At 43.5% G+C, this 16199-nt stretch overlaps 1 protein-coding gene across 1 annotated transcript in view; it reads right to left on the bottom strand.

The window, feature by feature from the left end:
• Positions 1-16199, bottom strand: part of LOC133538133 (telomere-associated protein RIF1-like) — a 47054-nt gene that overhangs the window by 5790 nt on the left and 25065 nt on the right. The window contains exons 15-32 of the mRNA XM_061879474.1: positions 15782-15882; positions 14635-14721; positions 14474-14547; positions 14227-14407; positions 14042-14149; positions 12195-12344; positions 9701-9800; positions 9322-9614; positions 9051-9253; positions 8186-8279; positions 7984-8115; positions 7767-7909; positions 7607-7696; positions 7487-7535; positions 4250-7420; positions 4041-4169; positions 3885-3971; positions 3689-3804 (exon numbers count right to left, since the gene is read on the bottom strand). Of these exons, the coding sequence (XP_061735458.1) occupies positions 3689-3804; positions 3885-3971; positions 4041-4169; positions 4250-7420; positions 7487-7535; positions 7607-7696; positions 7767-7909; positions 7984-8115; positions 8186-8279; positions 9051-9253; positions 9322-9614; positions 9701-9800; positions 12195-12344; positions 14042-14149; positions 14227-14407; positions 14474-14547; positions 14635-14721; positions 15782-15882 (5308 nt within the window). The remainder of the gene's footprint in view (positions 1-3688; positions 3805-3884; positions 3972-4040; positions 4170-4249; positions 7421-7486; positions 7536-7606; positions 7697-7766; positions 7910-7983; positions 8116-8185; positions 8280-9050; positions 9254-9321; positions 9615-9700; positions 9801-12194; positions 12345-14041; positions 14150-14226; positions 14408-14473; positions 14548-14634; positions 14722-15781; positions 15883-16199) is intronic.

The raw sequence follows: 16199 nt of genomic DNA, 5'->3' as shown, positions 1-16199 counted from the left end.
ATAAATTTTGACAAAGTACATTTGCGACATGTAGGTGTTTCCATTAACAGTTTATTTTTTTGTGTGATGAGGTGTAATTCTAGACTCCACTTTGAGGAAGATTTTGTAGTCCCTGATGTCAATAGGTGACGCATGACCCATTTGTCCTTTATTGACACTTGGTTCGGTTTTTAAATGCCCTCCAAAAGCAAAATAGGTGATTCCAGCATGCTTTTGCGAAACACTTCAATATCGAAACCTCTCAAAAACCACCTCAAGAGAGCGCAAAAACGTTTCAGCGATATCTAAGAGTTTTTTTTTAAATGTATGTTTCCATTACCAGTTCATTATTGCGATATTTAGATTTTGAACATTTCTAGGGGTCATTGTTCGTCCTTCGTTTTCGAAGATGACCAGGTGACTTCACGTTGATTTGTGTGGGCGAAGATGGCTGACGAGGCCAATCCTTACACAGAATGACCGGCTGCAGTGAGGGCAGGTTATGGCTGGGGGATGGCTGGCTGAGAGGGAGGAACAGTCTCTGGTCTTTCGGAGCTGTCGCTTCTGTTCGGCTTCATGGATGCGTTTTTCCTCGAAGTCTGCTACACTATGCCAGACTGCAGAGCGCCAGTTTGAACGGTGTTGGGCATCGGCTTCCTAGGTCTCTGCGTCGAGACCACAGCCCTTGGGACTGGTCTTTAGGGTGTCCTCAAAGCATTTCCGCTGCCCGCCGCGTGAGCGCTTTCCATGGTGCAGTTCACCGTACAGAAGCATTTTTGGTAGGCGTTCATTTGACATACGGCAGACATGGCCAGCCTATCTCAGCTGGGAACGCTTGAGGATGGCATAGATGCTCTCTCACCTCAGTGTCTGGGATCTTGTCCTGCCACCTGATGTTGGGCAGCCTCCTGAGGGATCTCTTGTGGAAGGCGTTGAGTTTTTTAGCATGCCGGCTGTATACAGTCCAGGTCTCACAGGCATACAGCAGGGTGGGTAGGACAACAGCACGGTAGACCTTAAGTTTGGTCCATAGGCTGAGCTCTCAGCGCTCCCAGACAGAACTACTGAGTCGGCCGAATGCAGCACTTCTATGCGCTATCCTATGCATGACTTCCTCGGCGATGTTGTCCATGCGTGACAAGGTGCTACCCAGGTAGACAAACTTTTCAACAGCTTTGAGGTCTTCACCATTCACCCTGACGAGGGGCTCAGCGTACAAGTTTCCAGGAGCAGGTTGATGCATCACCTGTTTTCTTTGAACTGATGGTGAGTCAAAAGCCTGAGCATGCTGTGGCGAAGTTGTTCATGCTCAGTTGCATTTCCAGCTCGTTGGAAGCTTTCAGGACACAGTCGTCCGCAAAGAGGAAGTCGTGAACCTTGGTGGTCTGTACTTTTGTCTTTGCCTGGAGTCTTCGCAGATTAAAAAACTTGCCATCAGTATGGTAGCGCATGCCTATCCCCATGTCCACAGACCGGGAAGCATCTGTAAGCATGGCTGAGAACATCATGCTAAACAGAGTGGGTGCCAGAACACAGCCTTGTTTGACACCATTTTCCAAATGGAAAGGCTCAGGTGATGCGCCGTTGTCATAGACTCGTGCCTGCGAAGATCATGTCAACAGTACCACGACCCTGCCTGAATCCACATTGGCTCTCCGGTAGGAGGTCTTCATGTTCAAGATGTTCCGTCAGGCAGTTTAGCAGAATTCTGGCCAGGATCTTTCCTGCTACAGACAGCAGAGCAATGCCGCAATGGTTGTTGCAGTCCTGCCTGTTGGCCTTGCGTTTGGATAAATGGATGATGGAGGCGTCTTTAAACTCCTGTGGCAGTTTCCCTTGGTTCCACATGGTTCAGAATAGGACTACCAGTTGTTTGGTCAGAGGTGGTTCACCAGCTATGTAGATTTCTGCTGGAATTGCATCAGCACCAGGTGCTTTGCCATTTGGAAGTCCTCTGATGGCTTTGATGACCTCAGCTTCCGTTGGTGGTTCGTCAAGAGAGGTGTTGAAAGGGACTTGAGGGAGGCGTGCAATGGCTTCCTCATTAATGGCTGAGGGGCGGTTGAGGACACCGTGGAAGTGCTCAGCCCAGCGCTCAAGGATCTTCTCTCTGTCTGTGACCAGTGTGCTGCCATCTGCACTGAGGAGAGGGGAAGATCCTGATGTTGTGGGCCCATAGATGGCCTTCAGGGTGCTGTAGAACGTCTTGCTGTCATTCTGGTCTGCATAGGACTGAATCTCGTCAGATTTTCGGCAGAACCAGTCGTCCTGCATGGTTGCTTTGATGTTCTTGAGGGCAGACTGTTTTTGAGAGGATGTTGGATCACTGAGGTGGGTTTTTGTGCAAATGATGTTTCTCCTGGAGAAGATCTCTGATGTGATCATCATTCTCATCAAACCAGTCCTGTTGCCTGCGGGCTGTAGGTCCTACTGCATTGAGAGCAGCAGTGTAGACGGTGTCTCTGAACGCAGCCCAGTCCTCCTCCAGGTTACCAGAGGGTTTCAGGTCCTGCAGTTTGCTGTTGAGCTCTTCAGTCAGCAATTGCTTGACAAAGGCATTGGTGAGCCTGGAAACGTTCAAGCGCTTCGGAACTTTGGAACCTTGAGGCCTTCTGGGAGGATGGATCTTGATGTTCAGCTTTGACACAAGGAGCCTATGGTCGGTCCAGCACTCTGCACCGCACACCGCCTTTGTAACCCTGACATCCTGTCTGTCCCTTTGCCTCATGATAACATAGTCCAATAAGTGCCAGTGTCTTGGGCGGGCATTTCTAGGGGTAATGGAAATGCAGCAACTCAAAAGGTGTGTTATTTTTTTGTGCCTTGGCGCCATCTTTTGGACAGATTCGCTCACTGCTGGTGCATGAGAGTTGAAAAAGTACTTCCTGTTTAACTTCTTGAACCGCAAGTCTTCGTCCATAACATTTCTGCCTGAATAGATTCTTCATTCGTCACTCCAAGCAACGTTTGTAAGTGTTACAATATAACTAAAACAGTTCTTACTAAACTGTCCCATGTTTGAGTGCAGGAGTGTTGTCATGCACATTTGTACGTGCTATAGTAATGTAATCAACACATTTACGAATGTCTGTGTTAGTATTATTAGTTGTATTACTAACTTACAAACAGCATTCAACATAAATTCCTTAGTAAATTCCCCAAAAGGTCACCGTGGAGTTATTGAGTCTGTTTAGCTGATTGGAGAGCTAGCTTGCGCAGCTCGTGGGTCCATGACAATGACTTCTGTTTTGTTTAATCAGCCGTTTTACAGGCACCGTTTGGAAACAATTAAGTTATGTAAATAAACATTTACAAAATCTTTTGTACCGGTATATATCTGCGGCATATGGTGTGGCTAATATATGGAAATTTTAATATCTTCTAAAACTCGGAGGATGCGGCTAAAATACCAGTGCGCTCTGCAGCCCAGAAAAATACGTCAGTAAAACAATATTTTGGGAAGATCATTTAATAACATTGAGTATTATTTTGAAAGGAAGCAGGAGTGTTCGCCACTTAAACGGGCTATGGTAGAAATTAAAATTAAATCCATGTGGACGTGAAATCTGGGCACCTTGGATTTTTATCGCCAACAAGAACTAGTAGGCTTTGTTACTTACAAACAGCACCTAAAAAGTAAGATTCCTTTTGTATCGACAAGAAGACTTCTCATGAACAACAACGGAAACTTATACTCGCCAGAACTCACCACATGCTGGAGGATATCTGCGGCAGCACAGCTTCTACAGGTGCAGAGCAGCCAACCAGGGCTGGGTAAATGCAGTCTTTGGGAACGGGGCGGGGCTCCTCGCTCATCTCAGAAATCTGAGAAGATGTGGCAGATCAGCCGGCTTTAAAATTCTGAAGTAGACTAGGTCTGGATTAAAGGGTGTGATCAATCCTACCAGGCATTTCTTAGAGCTCTTGAAACCTGGACTCCGAAGAATCCTGGGACTGAAGATCGTCGAGCCCTTTGTTGGCGTCGTGATTAACTAAAACAGCGGGGCAGGAGGTTGTTAAATTCCAAGTTTCCATTAAAAACTGCTTAAGGAAAGTCTTACTTTGGGCTGTGGGAGGTTGCCAACTTTGGATCTTCGAGGGGAGCTGGTTTGGACGGCAGGGCTGCGGCGATCAATGTCGTCCGCAGTCTCGTGTTGTTGGATTGGATTCGCAAAAGACACACGCCTGGACTGCAATGCGAGACAAGAACACTGATTATGTTCACAACCAAATCATTAAAAAGCATGCATGTGGCCAAAGTGTCACCCACCTTCACTGGAGGTGAGGGTGTCTCCTCCTCAAGGAGTCTCTTTTGGCCTTTCTTCAGGATACTCGTCGACGGTGAGGCAGATGGCGACCAGATGCCCTTTGTCCTGCTACTGCAGGGACTCAGGACTATGGCTGGCCCCAACGCAGGCTCCAGATTCTTATACTTTGCTGGCGAATTGTGGGCGACACTGCCGTGTGTTAAGTCGGATGTACAAAGATTGCTTAGAGCACCATCTGGATCCATGCCTGAGGTCTGGGTTTTCTCTAAGGGCAACAGTTCATCTTTATCACCATCACACACAGGGGCATCTTTTTCTGATACGTCTTCCGAGTCCTGGTTTGGGGAATTTTCCTCAACATCAACTACTATTGAACCTTCTTCTTGGACTAGTCCAACAGTGGAACTGTTAGGTTCCTCCACGGCTGGAGCAACTGCGTCTTCATGATGACTGGAATCAAAATCCTTTACAGGTTCAACCACCTCAGCTATCCTCTCCTCCTGCAACTTCTCTTGGGACTCACTGGGAGGAGCTGGTGTGTCTGCAGCAGAAGTCTCACAAAGCATGTCCTCCTGACTCTGCTGGGTAGGGAGTTCTTCTGAGTTTATCATTTCGGATTCCAACTGCTGCTGTTCTTCTAAAGACGCATGAGTTTTGGTTCCAGAGACTCTTCGACTGCTCCGCTTCTTGCGCGGTGACACAATGAGTGGACTCTGTGCAGTTTCAGGCTCTGCTTCAGTATTGTCTATCTGTCTTTCTTTGGAGATGTCCAAAGTCTCTGGTGATTCATAAAATGAAGACTCTAAGCTTTTTGATAAATCACCACATTCTACTTTAGTGGTTTTCAACGTTTCTGGAGTTGCAGAATCCTTTATACCCACTTTTTCAAGTGATTTCAGAGCATTTGGCGATAGTCTGGATTTCCTACGACTCTCTGTGGGCAGTGAAGGATGTTTCCTGGTCTGTGACAATTCTGACTCAGATGATTCAGTAGTAGAAGACTGTCGCCGTGAATATCTGCCCCTCGATGGAGAGGACTCAGTGGATGCTGCACCAGCCAATGACTGGGAGCTTTCTGAAGTACAAGAACAAGCAACCTTGCTCTTCCGTTGCCTACCTTCACTCCTAGCCTCTGACAAAGCATTTTCTTGAGAACTTAACATATTTTTCTTCCTGTATGAAGTCCTGAGTTCACTTTTATCGCTGTCCTCTGAAGATGCCTTACTTAGTCTTCTGCATGTTTTTAGAGTTGGTGTTTTAGTGGACGCTGGCATGATCTTTTGGGAATCTTGACTAAGTTCTTCAGGCTCAACCATCTTTAAATCACCCTTTGGTGTGCTCACCGCATCTTGAAACTCACCACAAGTTGAGGAAGCAATCTGAGAATCTCCTTCAGTGGTTTTGCTTTGCTCAACAAGATCGCATTCTTGGGATTGGTCATCCGTTTGGGGTGAGACTATTTTAAGGTCTGTGCCAAAATCTCCTGATTCAGACTCCGTCTTTAAATAGCCTTTCTCCAGTATCTGCTGCAGTAATTTAGAAGGTTTGCGAAGATGGTTCTGTGTCTGACTTTCAGAATTAGACTGGTTATCTGATTTAAAATCAGTCTGACTGGACATTTTGGCAGATGTAGTGTCATGCCCGTTAAGACTCTCCTCCTTAGGCTCCAATACAAATTTGTCAGGCCGATCATTTTGTTCTTGCAATTCGGAAACATTCAGGGTGTCTGCTTGTAAGTCACTTTGACCAGAAACTTTCTCTGGCTTCTGGAGATCCCCCTCTTCAGACAGCAGTAAGGATTTTGAAGACTGACGACACCTTTCAGAATCAGACTGGCTGTCTGGATTTAAGGCAGTTTGACTTGGCACTTTTTCAGACATTGGTTCAGGCTCCGCAAGACCCTTCTCTTTGGGCTCGCGTAATAATTTAGAAGACTGGCGGCGTCTTTGTTGTGATTGGCTTTCAGAATCAGACTGGGTATCTGACAGTAAGCCAGCTGGCTTGGATTTTTTCACAGACTCTGCATTCATATTATTCTCCTCATCAGGCTCTGTTAAAGATTTACGAGACCGGCTGCTCTTTCTCTGAGACTGGCTTGACTCAGACGGAGAGTCCGCCTGGTCGTATGTTTGACTCGAATTTTGGAATCTGCTGCTTCTACTTTTGTTTTCTGGTTTAATGAGGAACTCCAACGAACTGCTATATAGCTTAACTTTCTTGTGTGATCGGGCTGGAGAGTTCATTTTGTCTGACCCGCTGTCCCTCTGAGACCTCTTCCGTAGTCTCGCAGTGACCTTCTCGCTGGCTATCTTGCCTCTGGTATTTGGTCTGTTTGACAACATGTGTGACTTCACTGGCTCTTCTTCAGGGAGTAGATGCTTACTTGGTCTGCGGCTTTGTCGTCTCTGCTCACTCTGAGAAATGGTTGACTGCAAATCAACAAGTGTCTCTTTAGAATTCATGTTTGTATCACTGGGAGAGGTCAGGCTTTCAGACAACTGCGAATCATCAAGAGTCTCTATAAAATCCGCGTTTAAATCTGAAGGTGTCACATCCATTGAGGTAAAGGTCTCTGCAGGATTAACCATGAGCGCATCCTCAGTCTGCGTGTCTGGAATGACATCTTCATCTACAGTTTCATCACTCGTAAGCCTCTCAGTCAACCTGACAGGCTTGACTAGCCTTTCACCATCCTCTTTGGGCCTTCGAGGGGACTCTTGGATTTCACTCACTGGACATTTTAGGGTCTTCTCACAGACACTCTCAGAGTTTTGCAGACTTACTTTTTGGGATGCCTCAGGAGAAAGACTATCTGAGTTTGTCGAGGGTTCCTGGCTATTAGAGGTCTTAACTCGGGATCCTGTGAAAGTGGACACAGTGCTGGGGCTCGCAGGCTTTCCCTCTGCATACTTCTCCAAAGTAATGAAGTTCTGACGTCTACTGCCACTGCTGGACTTCTGAGGAGTTCCAGAGACTGGCGTGTTGGGACTGGTCATCTTTGCTGGCTGTGCACTTGTATCTTCAGCTATGACATCACTCTTGGCATCGTCCTCTATGGAAAAATCGGTCGACTCAGGTATCATCTCCGGCTCCTCCTCTGACTTTTTCTCGAAAGCTTCAAAGTCCTGAGAGTCCTTTCTTTGAATGTCAGAAACCTCACTCGACTCGGTACCCTGGGAAACCAAAGAGTTTTTAGACTGATGAAACAAGGGTTTTTATGTATTTTAAAGTTTATTTACCTTTTCAGGAGTTTCCTGGGCAACAGCTTCTTCAGTTGGTGGCTGGCCCCTTTGGGAAGATAATTTGACCTAAGTAGTGTTTCAAGACACGTGCACATAAGTACTCAATGTTTTACTTACACAGAGTCTTCCTGACTTTGTGTGTACTGAGTGAAAACGGTGGTATCCAAAGAAGCATCGAGGGTGTTGTACATAGCAGGTATGTCCACCCTTAGAAGCAAAAATATGTTTTTAATAATACCAATAAAAAATATTTTAAAAAACTACGGATCAATCAGACCTTTTGGTCCTTTTGACCTCCTTTTGGTGCTCTGTTAAAACTCTCTCCTTTGTTTCAGGAGGAATGAAGACAAAATCAACAGAAGCTTCCTCTTCCAAGACCTCCCTGCGGGGAACCTTCGGGGAGCCAAAGTCCAGCTTTGTCTAGAGAAAGGAAATGTGTTTAGCTCTAAAAAAGGAAGGCACGGTTGCGAGACGAGACTTGGATAAAGACTTACGGAGACCAGTTTGGAGGTCTTGATGTAGCTTTGGTCGTTTGCCACAGCAGACTTTCCCTGGAGAGAGTCCCTCTTCCCTGTGGAGGCGATTGGGACACCGCTGAGTATGGTTTCTAACTGGGAACTCTCGCTCTGTGGGGAGACACCACCGCTAAGAAAAAGTGGCACCAGAATAAAAGTAGGAGGAAAAGTTGTAACTCACAGAATACTGTCCACTGCGATCATCAGGACCACTGATTGCTTCAAACCCAGGAAGAATGATTGGAGTCTTTTGCTTCACCTGAGCCAGGATGGGTCTTTGAAAAAATAAGTACAAAGAAATGAACCGGCCAGGAAATTCAAAACTTGATTTGCAGCAGATTACTTAAAGCAGCAAAAAACTTCTGATAAATCAAAGGATCTTTGACTAGCGCAGGGGTGGGAAACCCACGGCTCTTTAGCCCCAACCTAGTGGCTCTCTGGAGCTTTTTCAAAAATTTATGAAAATGGAAAAAGATGAGGGGCCACTCCTTTCTCTCATTTTGTCCACCAAACGTTTTATGCTATGCGTGAATGCACAAAGGTGAGCTTTGTTGATGTTATTGACTTGTGTGGAGTGTTCATCAGGCTTATTTGGTCACTGCATGACTGCAAGGTAATCTATGCTAACATGCTATTTAGGTTAGATGTATAATTTTGCATCATTATGCCTTGTTTGTAGGTATATTTGAGTTAATTTAATCTATTTTACTTATGCCCTGTGTGTATTTAATTTATATTTGTATGTCTCATGGCAGATTATATACATGTACTATTGGCCTCATTTCTGATAGTTATGTTGTTCCAGACCACAGCAACCGTTACCCAGTTAACCAAGACTGTAATAAATCCATTAGAAAAAGACAGCCTGCCGTTTCCTTCAACTTGGACAGACACATCTATACATTCGGACATTCTAAGACAGTCACTTCTAGGAGTTATCTCACCCTCTGAGAAGTTGTACAATTGTTTTGCAATGTTGTAAAAATGAATAGAATAAATCACAATTGTGCGCGCTCACACACACACACACACGCACAAACACACACCTGAGCTTCTCCGGATACGTCAGGCTGATGGTGTTGGCGAAGGTGGAATTCCAGAAGTGTGTGACGGCTGTGCGGTGCTGCTTGTTTTTGTGCGAGAAGAGCACACAAAGCAATGGAGAAAGCAGAGCCAGGAGGTCGTCGTCATAAGCCAGAGTAGAGCAGCTCTGGATGCAGTTCAAGATCTCGCTCACAAGCTTCTCCATCTGCAGGAAGCACGCCGTGATGATAGCATCTTAATTAGCGATTAAGCCATTCCGCTTCAAGAACACACCTTGATAAGAATCTGTGATGTGAACTCGGGCAGCTCTCCATTTGTTTTCTGATAGAGGACGGCGAGAGGCTGGATGGAGGAAGTGAGCACCTCCTTGACGGTTTGACCAAGCACCAGGTTGGTGAAGAGGGCGGACAAGATGGAGAGCAGTGCAGTGCCCGTGCTCTCGGACGGAACCTCCTCCTGGCCAACCAGGTATGCATCCAGACACTGAACCAGCAGGGCCTCCAAGGTGGACAAGTTCCCGAGAGCCTTGCTTTTCTTCTTATTCCAGGTTCCTGGAGTGTGGGGAGCTGAAGCAGCGAGATCATACAGCATTCATAACAAGACCGGAAGTCATGGTCCTGCAGTGCTTGAGTGACTAAAAGGATGAACTTACACTTTAACTTCTGCTGAAAGTGTGGTGAGTACGGAGAGAAGTCCACACATTCCACCATGACGTGCAGGATGCAAGAAGTCGCCATCAGTGAGGATGGACACTGGGGAAAGTAGCAACAAGGTTGATGATAACATGTACTTAATATTATGCCAGCATATCAAAGCAAAAATTGCTGAGCTGAATTTCTATATACTAAACCCAAAACCAGTGAAGTTGGCATGTTGTGTAAATGGTAAATAAAAACAGAGTATAATAATTTGCAAATCATTTTCAACCTATATTCAATTGAATGGACTGCAAAGACAATACATTTAATGTTTGAACTAGAAAACTGTTATTTTTTTGCAAATATTAGCTTATTTGGAATTTGATGCCTGCAACATGTTTCAAAAAAGCTGGCAAAAGTGGCAAAAACGACTGAGAAAGTTGAGTAATGCTCATCAAACACCTATTTGGAACATCCCAAAGGTGAACAGGCTAATTGGGAACAGGTGGGTGCTATGATTGGGCATAAAAGCAGCTTCCATGAAATGCTCAGTCATTCACAAACAAGATTGGGCAAGGGTCACCACTTTGTGAACAAATGCCTGAGCAAATTACCCAATAGTTCAAGAACATTTCTCAATGAGCTATTGCAAGGAATTTAGGGATTTCACAATTTACTGTCCGTAATATCATCAAAAGCTTCAGAGAATCTGGAGAAATCACTGCACATAAGCACCAATGCCCGTGACCTTGGATCCCTCAGGCGGTTCTGCATCAAAAAGCAACATCAGTGTGTAAAGGATATCACCACATGGGCTCAGGAACACTTCAGAAAACCACTGTCAATAACGAGAGATTGTCGCTACATCTGTAAGTACAAGTTAAAACTCTACTATGCAAAGCCAAAGTCATTCATCAACAACACCCAGAAACGTTTCGCTGGGCCCGAGCTCATCTAAGATGGACTGATAAAAGTGTTCTGTGGTCTGAAAAGTTCACATTTTAAATTGTTTAAATTGCGTTTGCTTTGCAGAGTAGAGCTTTAACTTGCACTTACAGATGTAGCGACCAACTGTATTTAGTAACAGCGGTTTTCTGAAGCGTTCCTGAGCCCATGTGGTGATATCCTTTAGAGATTGAGGTCGGTTTTTGATACATTGCCATGTGAGGGATCGAAGGTCACGGTCATTCAATGTTGGTTTCCGGCCATGCCGCTTACGCGGAGTGATTTCTCCAGATTCTCTGAACCTTTTGATGATATTATGGACTGTAGATGTTGAAATCCCTAAATTTCTTGCAATTGCACTTTGAGAAACGTTGTTCTTAAACTGTTTGACTATTTGCTCACGCTGTTGTGGACAAAGGGGTGTACCTCGCCCCATCCTTTCTTGTGAAAGACTGAGCATTTTTTGGGAAGCTGTTTTTATACCCAATCACGCCACCCACCTGTTCCCAATTAGCCTGTGGGATGTTCCAAATAAGTGTTTGATGAGCATTTCTCAACTTTAATAGTATTTATTGCCACCTTTCCCAACTTCTTTGTCATGTGTTGCTGGCAGCAAATTCTAAAGTTAATGTATATTTACAAAAAAATAAATGTTTATCAGTTTGAACATCAAATATGTTGTCTTTGTAGCATATTCAACTGAATATGGGTTGAAAATGCTTTGCAAATCATTGTATTCCGTTTATATTTACATTTAACACAGTTTCCCAACTCATATGGAAACGTGGTTGTATATTACCGTAGTAACTAGTATATCATGCAAAAGGGAATATTCCAATCATTGAAATACTTTGTATAGTTCAAGACTTACGGTCATTTGAAAACATCACTGCACATCATGATGGCAGTTACAGTTTCAGTCTTAAATCTAAAAAAATTATTTGGGAATGTCCGGCGGGCCAGATTGTAAAACTCAATGGGCCGCATGTGCCCCCCGGGCCTTAATTTGCCCAGGTCTGGTTTAAACTGAGCTTTCGACCGGAAATACATATACTGTTCCGTCTTCTATCAGTCCATAGCGTTCCTACTCATATGGATTCTTCATTCTTCACTCCAAGCAACGTTTGTAAGTTTTACAGCCAAAACAATTCTTAACTGACTAAACCGTCCCATGTGTGATATCCGTAGGAGTGTTTTCACGCATTTTTGTTCGTTCCTTCCTAAAATAATCAAGCTTGCGTCAATATCATTAGCTAACATATTTATGAGTGTCTGTGTTAGTATTAACTTACAATGGCATTCTTTTTTTGTATTGTTTCAGTTTCACAAATTCACCGCAAAGTTATTGAGCCTGTTTAGCTTACATAAGGGTGCGCTCTATAGTCAGGGAAATACTGCGATATACATCTTTACACAACTTTGTTACTCCATTTATTTTTTTATTCATCTGGGTATTATTCCTGTATTTTGGTGCGACCTGCTGCGGCTGGAATTGGACTTTTTCAGAGGGAGCTCTCAAAAAGGGATTTGTTTATCAATATCGCACAGCACTATGTTTTTTACCATCAAAGTCTCCCGATCCACCGTAGTGGCCATCTTGGCACAGAATTCTTCACAGCACACATTTTCTTCGGCAGTGACCACCAAAGAAGAGCAGCGTGCAAACACCTTGTAGAGTTTAGACCACGTGGACAGCATGGACTTCTGGGACGCCTGCAGACACGACAGATTCAGACTCATGTGCACTTACAATCTGATAACATAACCATTTAACTTTATTGATATCATGAATGAGAGTCGCTACATATGGAAGAGTAAATGTACATCTTTACAATACTAATACCATATATGGTATTGGGACCACAAAATGTTCAACTTCTACTTACATACTGCTAAGCGAAGCCCCAACACGCCGCTGTGCACGCACAGCACACTAGGTGGTGCTTGATTAATACCGACCAGGCAGCACATGTAGCCTATTTGTAGTTATGCTATAGCGTTCTCAAAAAAATCAAAACATTTAAAAAGCAAGACTGAAGTTTATGCACGTTTTTAAAATTAAAGTAATTTTAAATAGATTAAGACCTTTCAAAATCGTATTTTAGATCTTCCATGAGATTTTAGAGATTTATTTATTCATTTACATACAAACATAATCTTGTATTTAATTGTTTCTCTTGTTAATATCAGAGTCCGTTCTGCAAAAAGGTACAGTAATCCCTAGAAGCGCACAGCTTAAAGGACAGGGACCCACAGTTAAAATATATATCATCGTATAATATTCAAAATACAGTACGAAACAATTTCAAAATCTACCCACCAAATACCCATTTACAATGTCATACCAACCAACATTTATAGAACTATATATATATATATATATATATATATATATATATATATATATATATATATATATATATATTAAAATCCACCAAATCAGTCTCAATATCCAATTATTTAAATTTGATTAAAAGGTTGCATCTTGAAGATGTGCAATAATCTCATCATACATACAGAGGTCAAGACCAAACTTATGCAACGAATGTGGATTCCTTAGCCACGGGGAGTGTGCTAAATATACTAATCATAAGGTAGCAATACATTTTTCTTAAAACGCTTTTTTAAATTAAATAAAGAATGATTCTTTTAAAGTTAAGCTTTAAAAATGTTTAAAGAACATGATTCTTTTATAAAGCTATTAATCTCATTCCAAATCATCGGTCCTCTACAGGCCATACTGAAGCTTGTAGATTTTAGATGACCATTTTTCCCTCTTAATAAAAGTCGAATTCTAGTGTTACGTCTATGAGAAGTAGTGGTCACTGGAATGGGCTGGCAGAGTCTAGAAATTAATCCTTAAATTACGTTATACATAATACAAGCACTGTGGAATCTGTTGCACTCAGTAAGCTTCAGAAGATTGTACCCATAAAAAGAGGATTTGAGAGAGCAGTAAAGTTGATATAAGACCTATGACTTTCTTCTGAAGAATCTCCATTTTTTTCTAAGATAACTGGGATACGTGTGACACCATACGACATTACAAGAGTTTATACAGTATGTGCTTCAAATAGAGTCCCATACAGAATTAGGAGAGCGTTAAGAGGAAGAAAGTGCCTCAATTTTGAAAGTAGACTGACACTTAGATACTTTTATTCATTAAATATTCAATGTCTTTTAAAATTTATAAATCCATATACATTAAGGAAGGTGCTCTCAATTTATTTTTTAAGGCCTTAAATTTAAATTGTTCGATTTAAGACGTGAGAAAAAGCTGCTGCAAATTCACGTATTTTAGGCGACAACATTCGCCAAAAAAGGCAGCGAAACTTTGACAGGACATTTTGTGATTTTACAACCAAAGTGGTGTCTTACATGCTGTCTGCTGATAAGTATTGTAAACAAACCTGCTCCAGAGGCGTCCCACTCAGCAGGTGCGTGACGGGGAACAACAAGGCGGAGTGCATGGCGCTGAAGTTGTGCTCCAAGGCGTCTCCTTGGTTGACTTCATTCGACTGCAACGAGACATCCAACAAGGCCTCATGTCATCTGTGACATCATCAGGAGACAGACCAGTCCAACAACACAACACCTGCGTTATGGTGTCTGTCAGCGGGCCGACCATTGCGCTCCACATCCTCAGCAGGTGCTCTTTGTTTTGCACGCAGGCAGCGCTGCGATTTATGGCACCCAGCACCGCCTCGCCAAACGCCAACGGGGAGGTGGGGCCCGATAGGCCGCAGCCCACCAGCGTCTTGAGGCAGTGGTAAAACCTGCACAGAGGCAAACTTATTCAATAAGCAAGCAGTCGCCGCCACGTTGATACAAGCCGGTCCCACCTGGCGTCCTCGATGTAGGCCGCCAGCATACTGCTGTCGAAGAGGAGGAGAATGAGAAAAAGCGCTGGCGTTCCCTGAGAAGAAAAAAAATAAACGTTGGGTTGTCTCCAAAAAGGCCATCATAGGTAAACACTAGAAAGCATGGCGTCTGAGGCACTCACATTGAGCACGTCCATCTTGCCCACTTGGTAGGCGGCAGAGCCCAGGACGCGAGGGGAGATGCCTTTGACTGTGCCCTCCAAGAGTATCTGCAGGACGTTGGAATACTGTATTAGTACCAAAAAACACCTTCTGGACTGTTTTAGGACCAAATTACTCTGTGCATTGTTTTTCTCACACCATCACATTTTTAGGGATGTGAGCACACTTTGAGGGGGAAAAAAGAAGCTTGAGGAACATTTCTATCAGCATTAAGTGCTGCCACGCATACCCCGGGAGCAAATCTTGAAAATCAAGACTACATCGGGTGCATTGCTACACTATATTGGACATTTAGCTTTATTCTCATCTACAAACCTCTTACATGTCCCTAGTAACGTACCACAACATTTCATCAGTAGATCATTTACTAACATTAATATAATTGAAAATGTCATGTCAAATCATATAACATGCATGCAAAGACTGTTTCCCATTTGTCAACTTTAATATCCTGTAGCCACGCCCTCTCGGGTGATACACATCCAGTGACTTCTGTTTACATCAGTCACCTCAAAAATATACTTTCTCTCTGGCTACTAGGGGGTGGGATTAAATAAGTTATATTTTTCCCACTCCCTTTCAGGCAAAACTGGACAATCATGTATTACATACTATACATTAACTTTTGCACTACATTAATTTATATTATGAGTTTTCAACTTTGTACTTTTTTTTTTTTTTTTAGAATTTTTTTTTAATGGTAATGCCTGAAATAAATAATTTAAAAAAAAAAAGAAACATTATTAAATACTCTAGATCAGGGGTGCCCACACTTTTTCTGCATGCGAGCTACTTTCCAATTGACCAAGTCGAGGAGATCTACCTCATTCATTTATATAATTTATATTTATGAAGACAACGTATTTATTAACAAGGTAAAGGCACATTAAAGCAGTCATAACATGATTTTTTTCTACATGTAAAACGCTTGCTTGTGGTCTACATAACATGTAATGGTGGCGCTTTGGTCAAAATGTGGCATAGATGTTTCAAAGACTTCAAGTCACTCTCTGACCGTCTCTTCAGGATGCGCCGTTTTGTGGGTGGTCTTATATCGATTCTCCACTTAGTGCATTTTGTGACACAAGAACATGAAGATGTTCCTACCAGGACTTTATCTGCAGGAAGAGCTTCTGAGCGGATGATGCTCTCGAGGGTTTGCAACATCTGCGTCAGGACTTCACTGCCCTGCCTGTCCTTCTTACTGCCTGCAGGGCATACAGGGGAACAACTTTGAAGGAAAGTTCTACGATGTTTCAAGCGTTCACATAAGAGTTCCGAGCACGGCGGCACGGGACTGGTGCAGAACAGTCATCACTGGGGCGTGACCCCTCAGAGGTTCTTTCTCGTCACAGCAGCCCAGACTAAAAGAATGATCCGGGTGCTCGGACTTAAACTGATGAAAGTGGCAATGAGTTGGGAAGGAGGCCAGGATAAAGTCTTTCCATCCCCCTCCGGACGGACCTTCAACCCAGACCCAATCAGGGGTGCTCTATGTGGCGCTGCCTGGGCGGGAACTACAGCT

Source organism: Nerophis ophidion, linkage group LG19, assembly GCF_033978795.1.
Source record: "Nerophis ophidion isolate RoL-2023_Sa linkage group LG19, RoL_Noph_v1.0, whole genome shotgun sequence".
In the NCBI taxonomy this organism is placed as follows: domain Eukaryota; kingdom Metazoa; phylum Chordata; class Actinopteri; order Syngnathiformes; family Syngnathidae; genus Nerophis; species Nerophis ophidion.
Note: the sequence above shows the minus strand (reverse complement) of the source record. Positions and strands in the feature narration are given on the sequence as shown.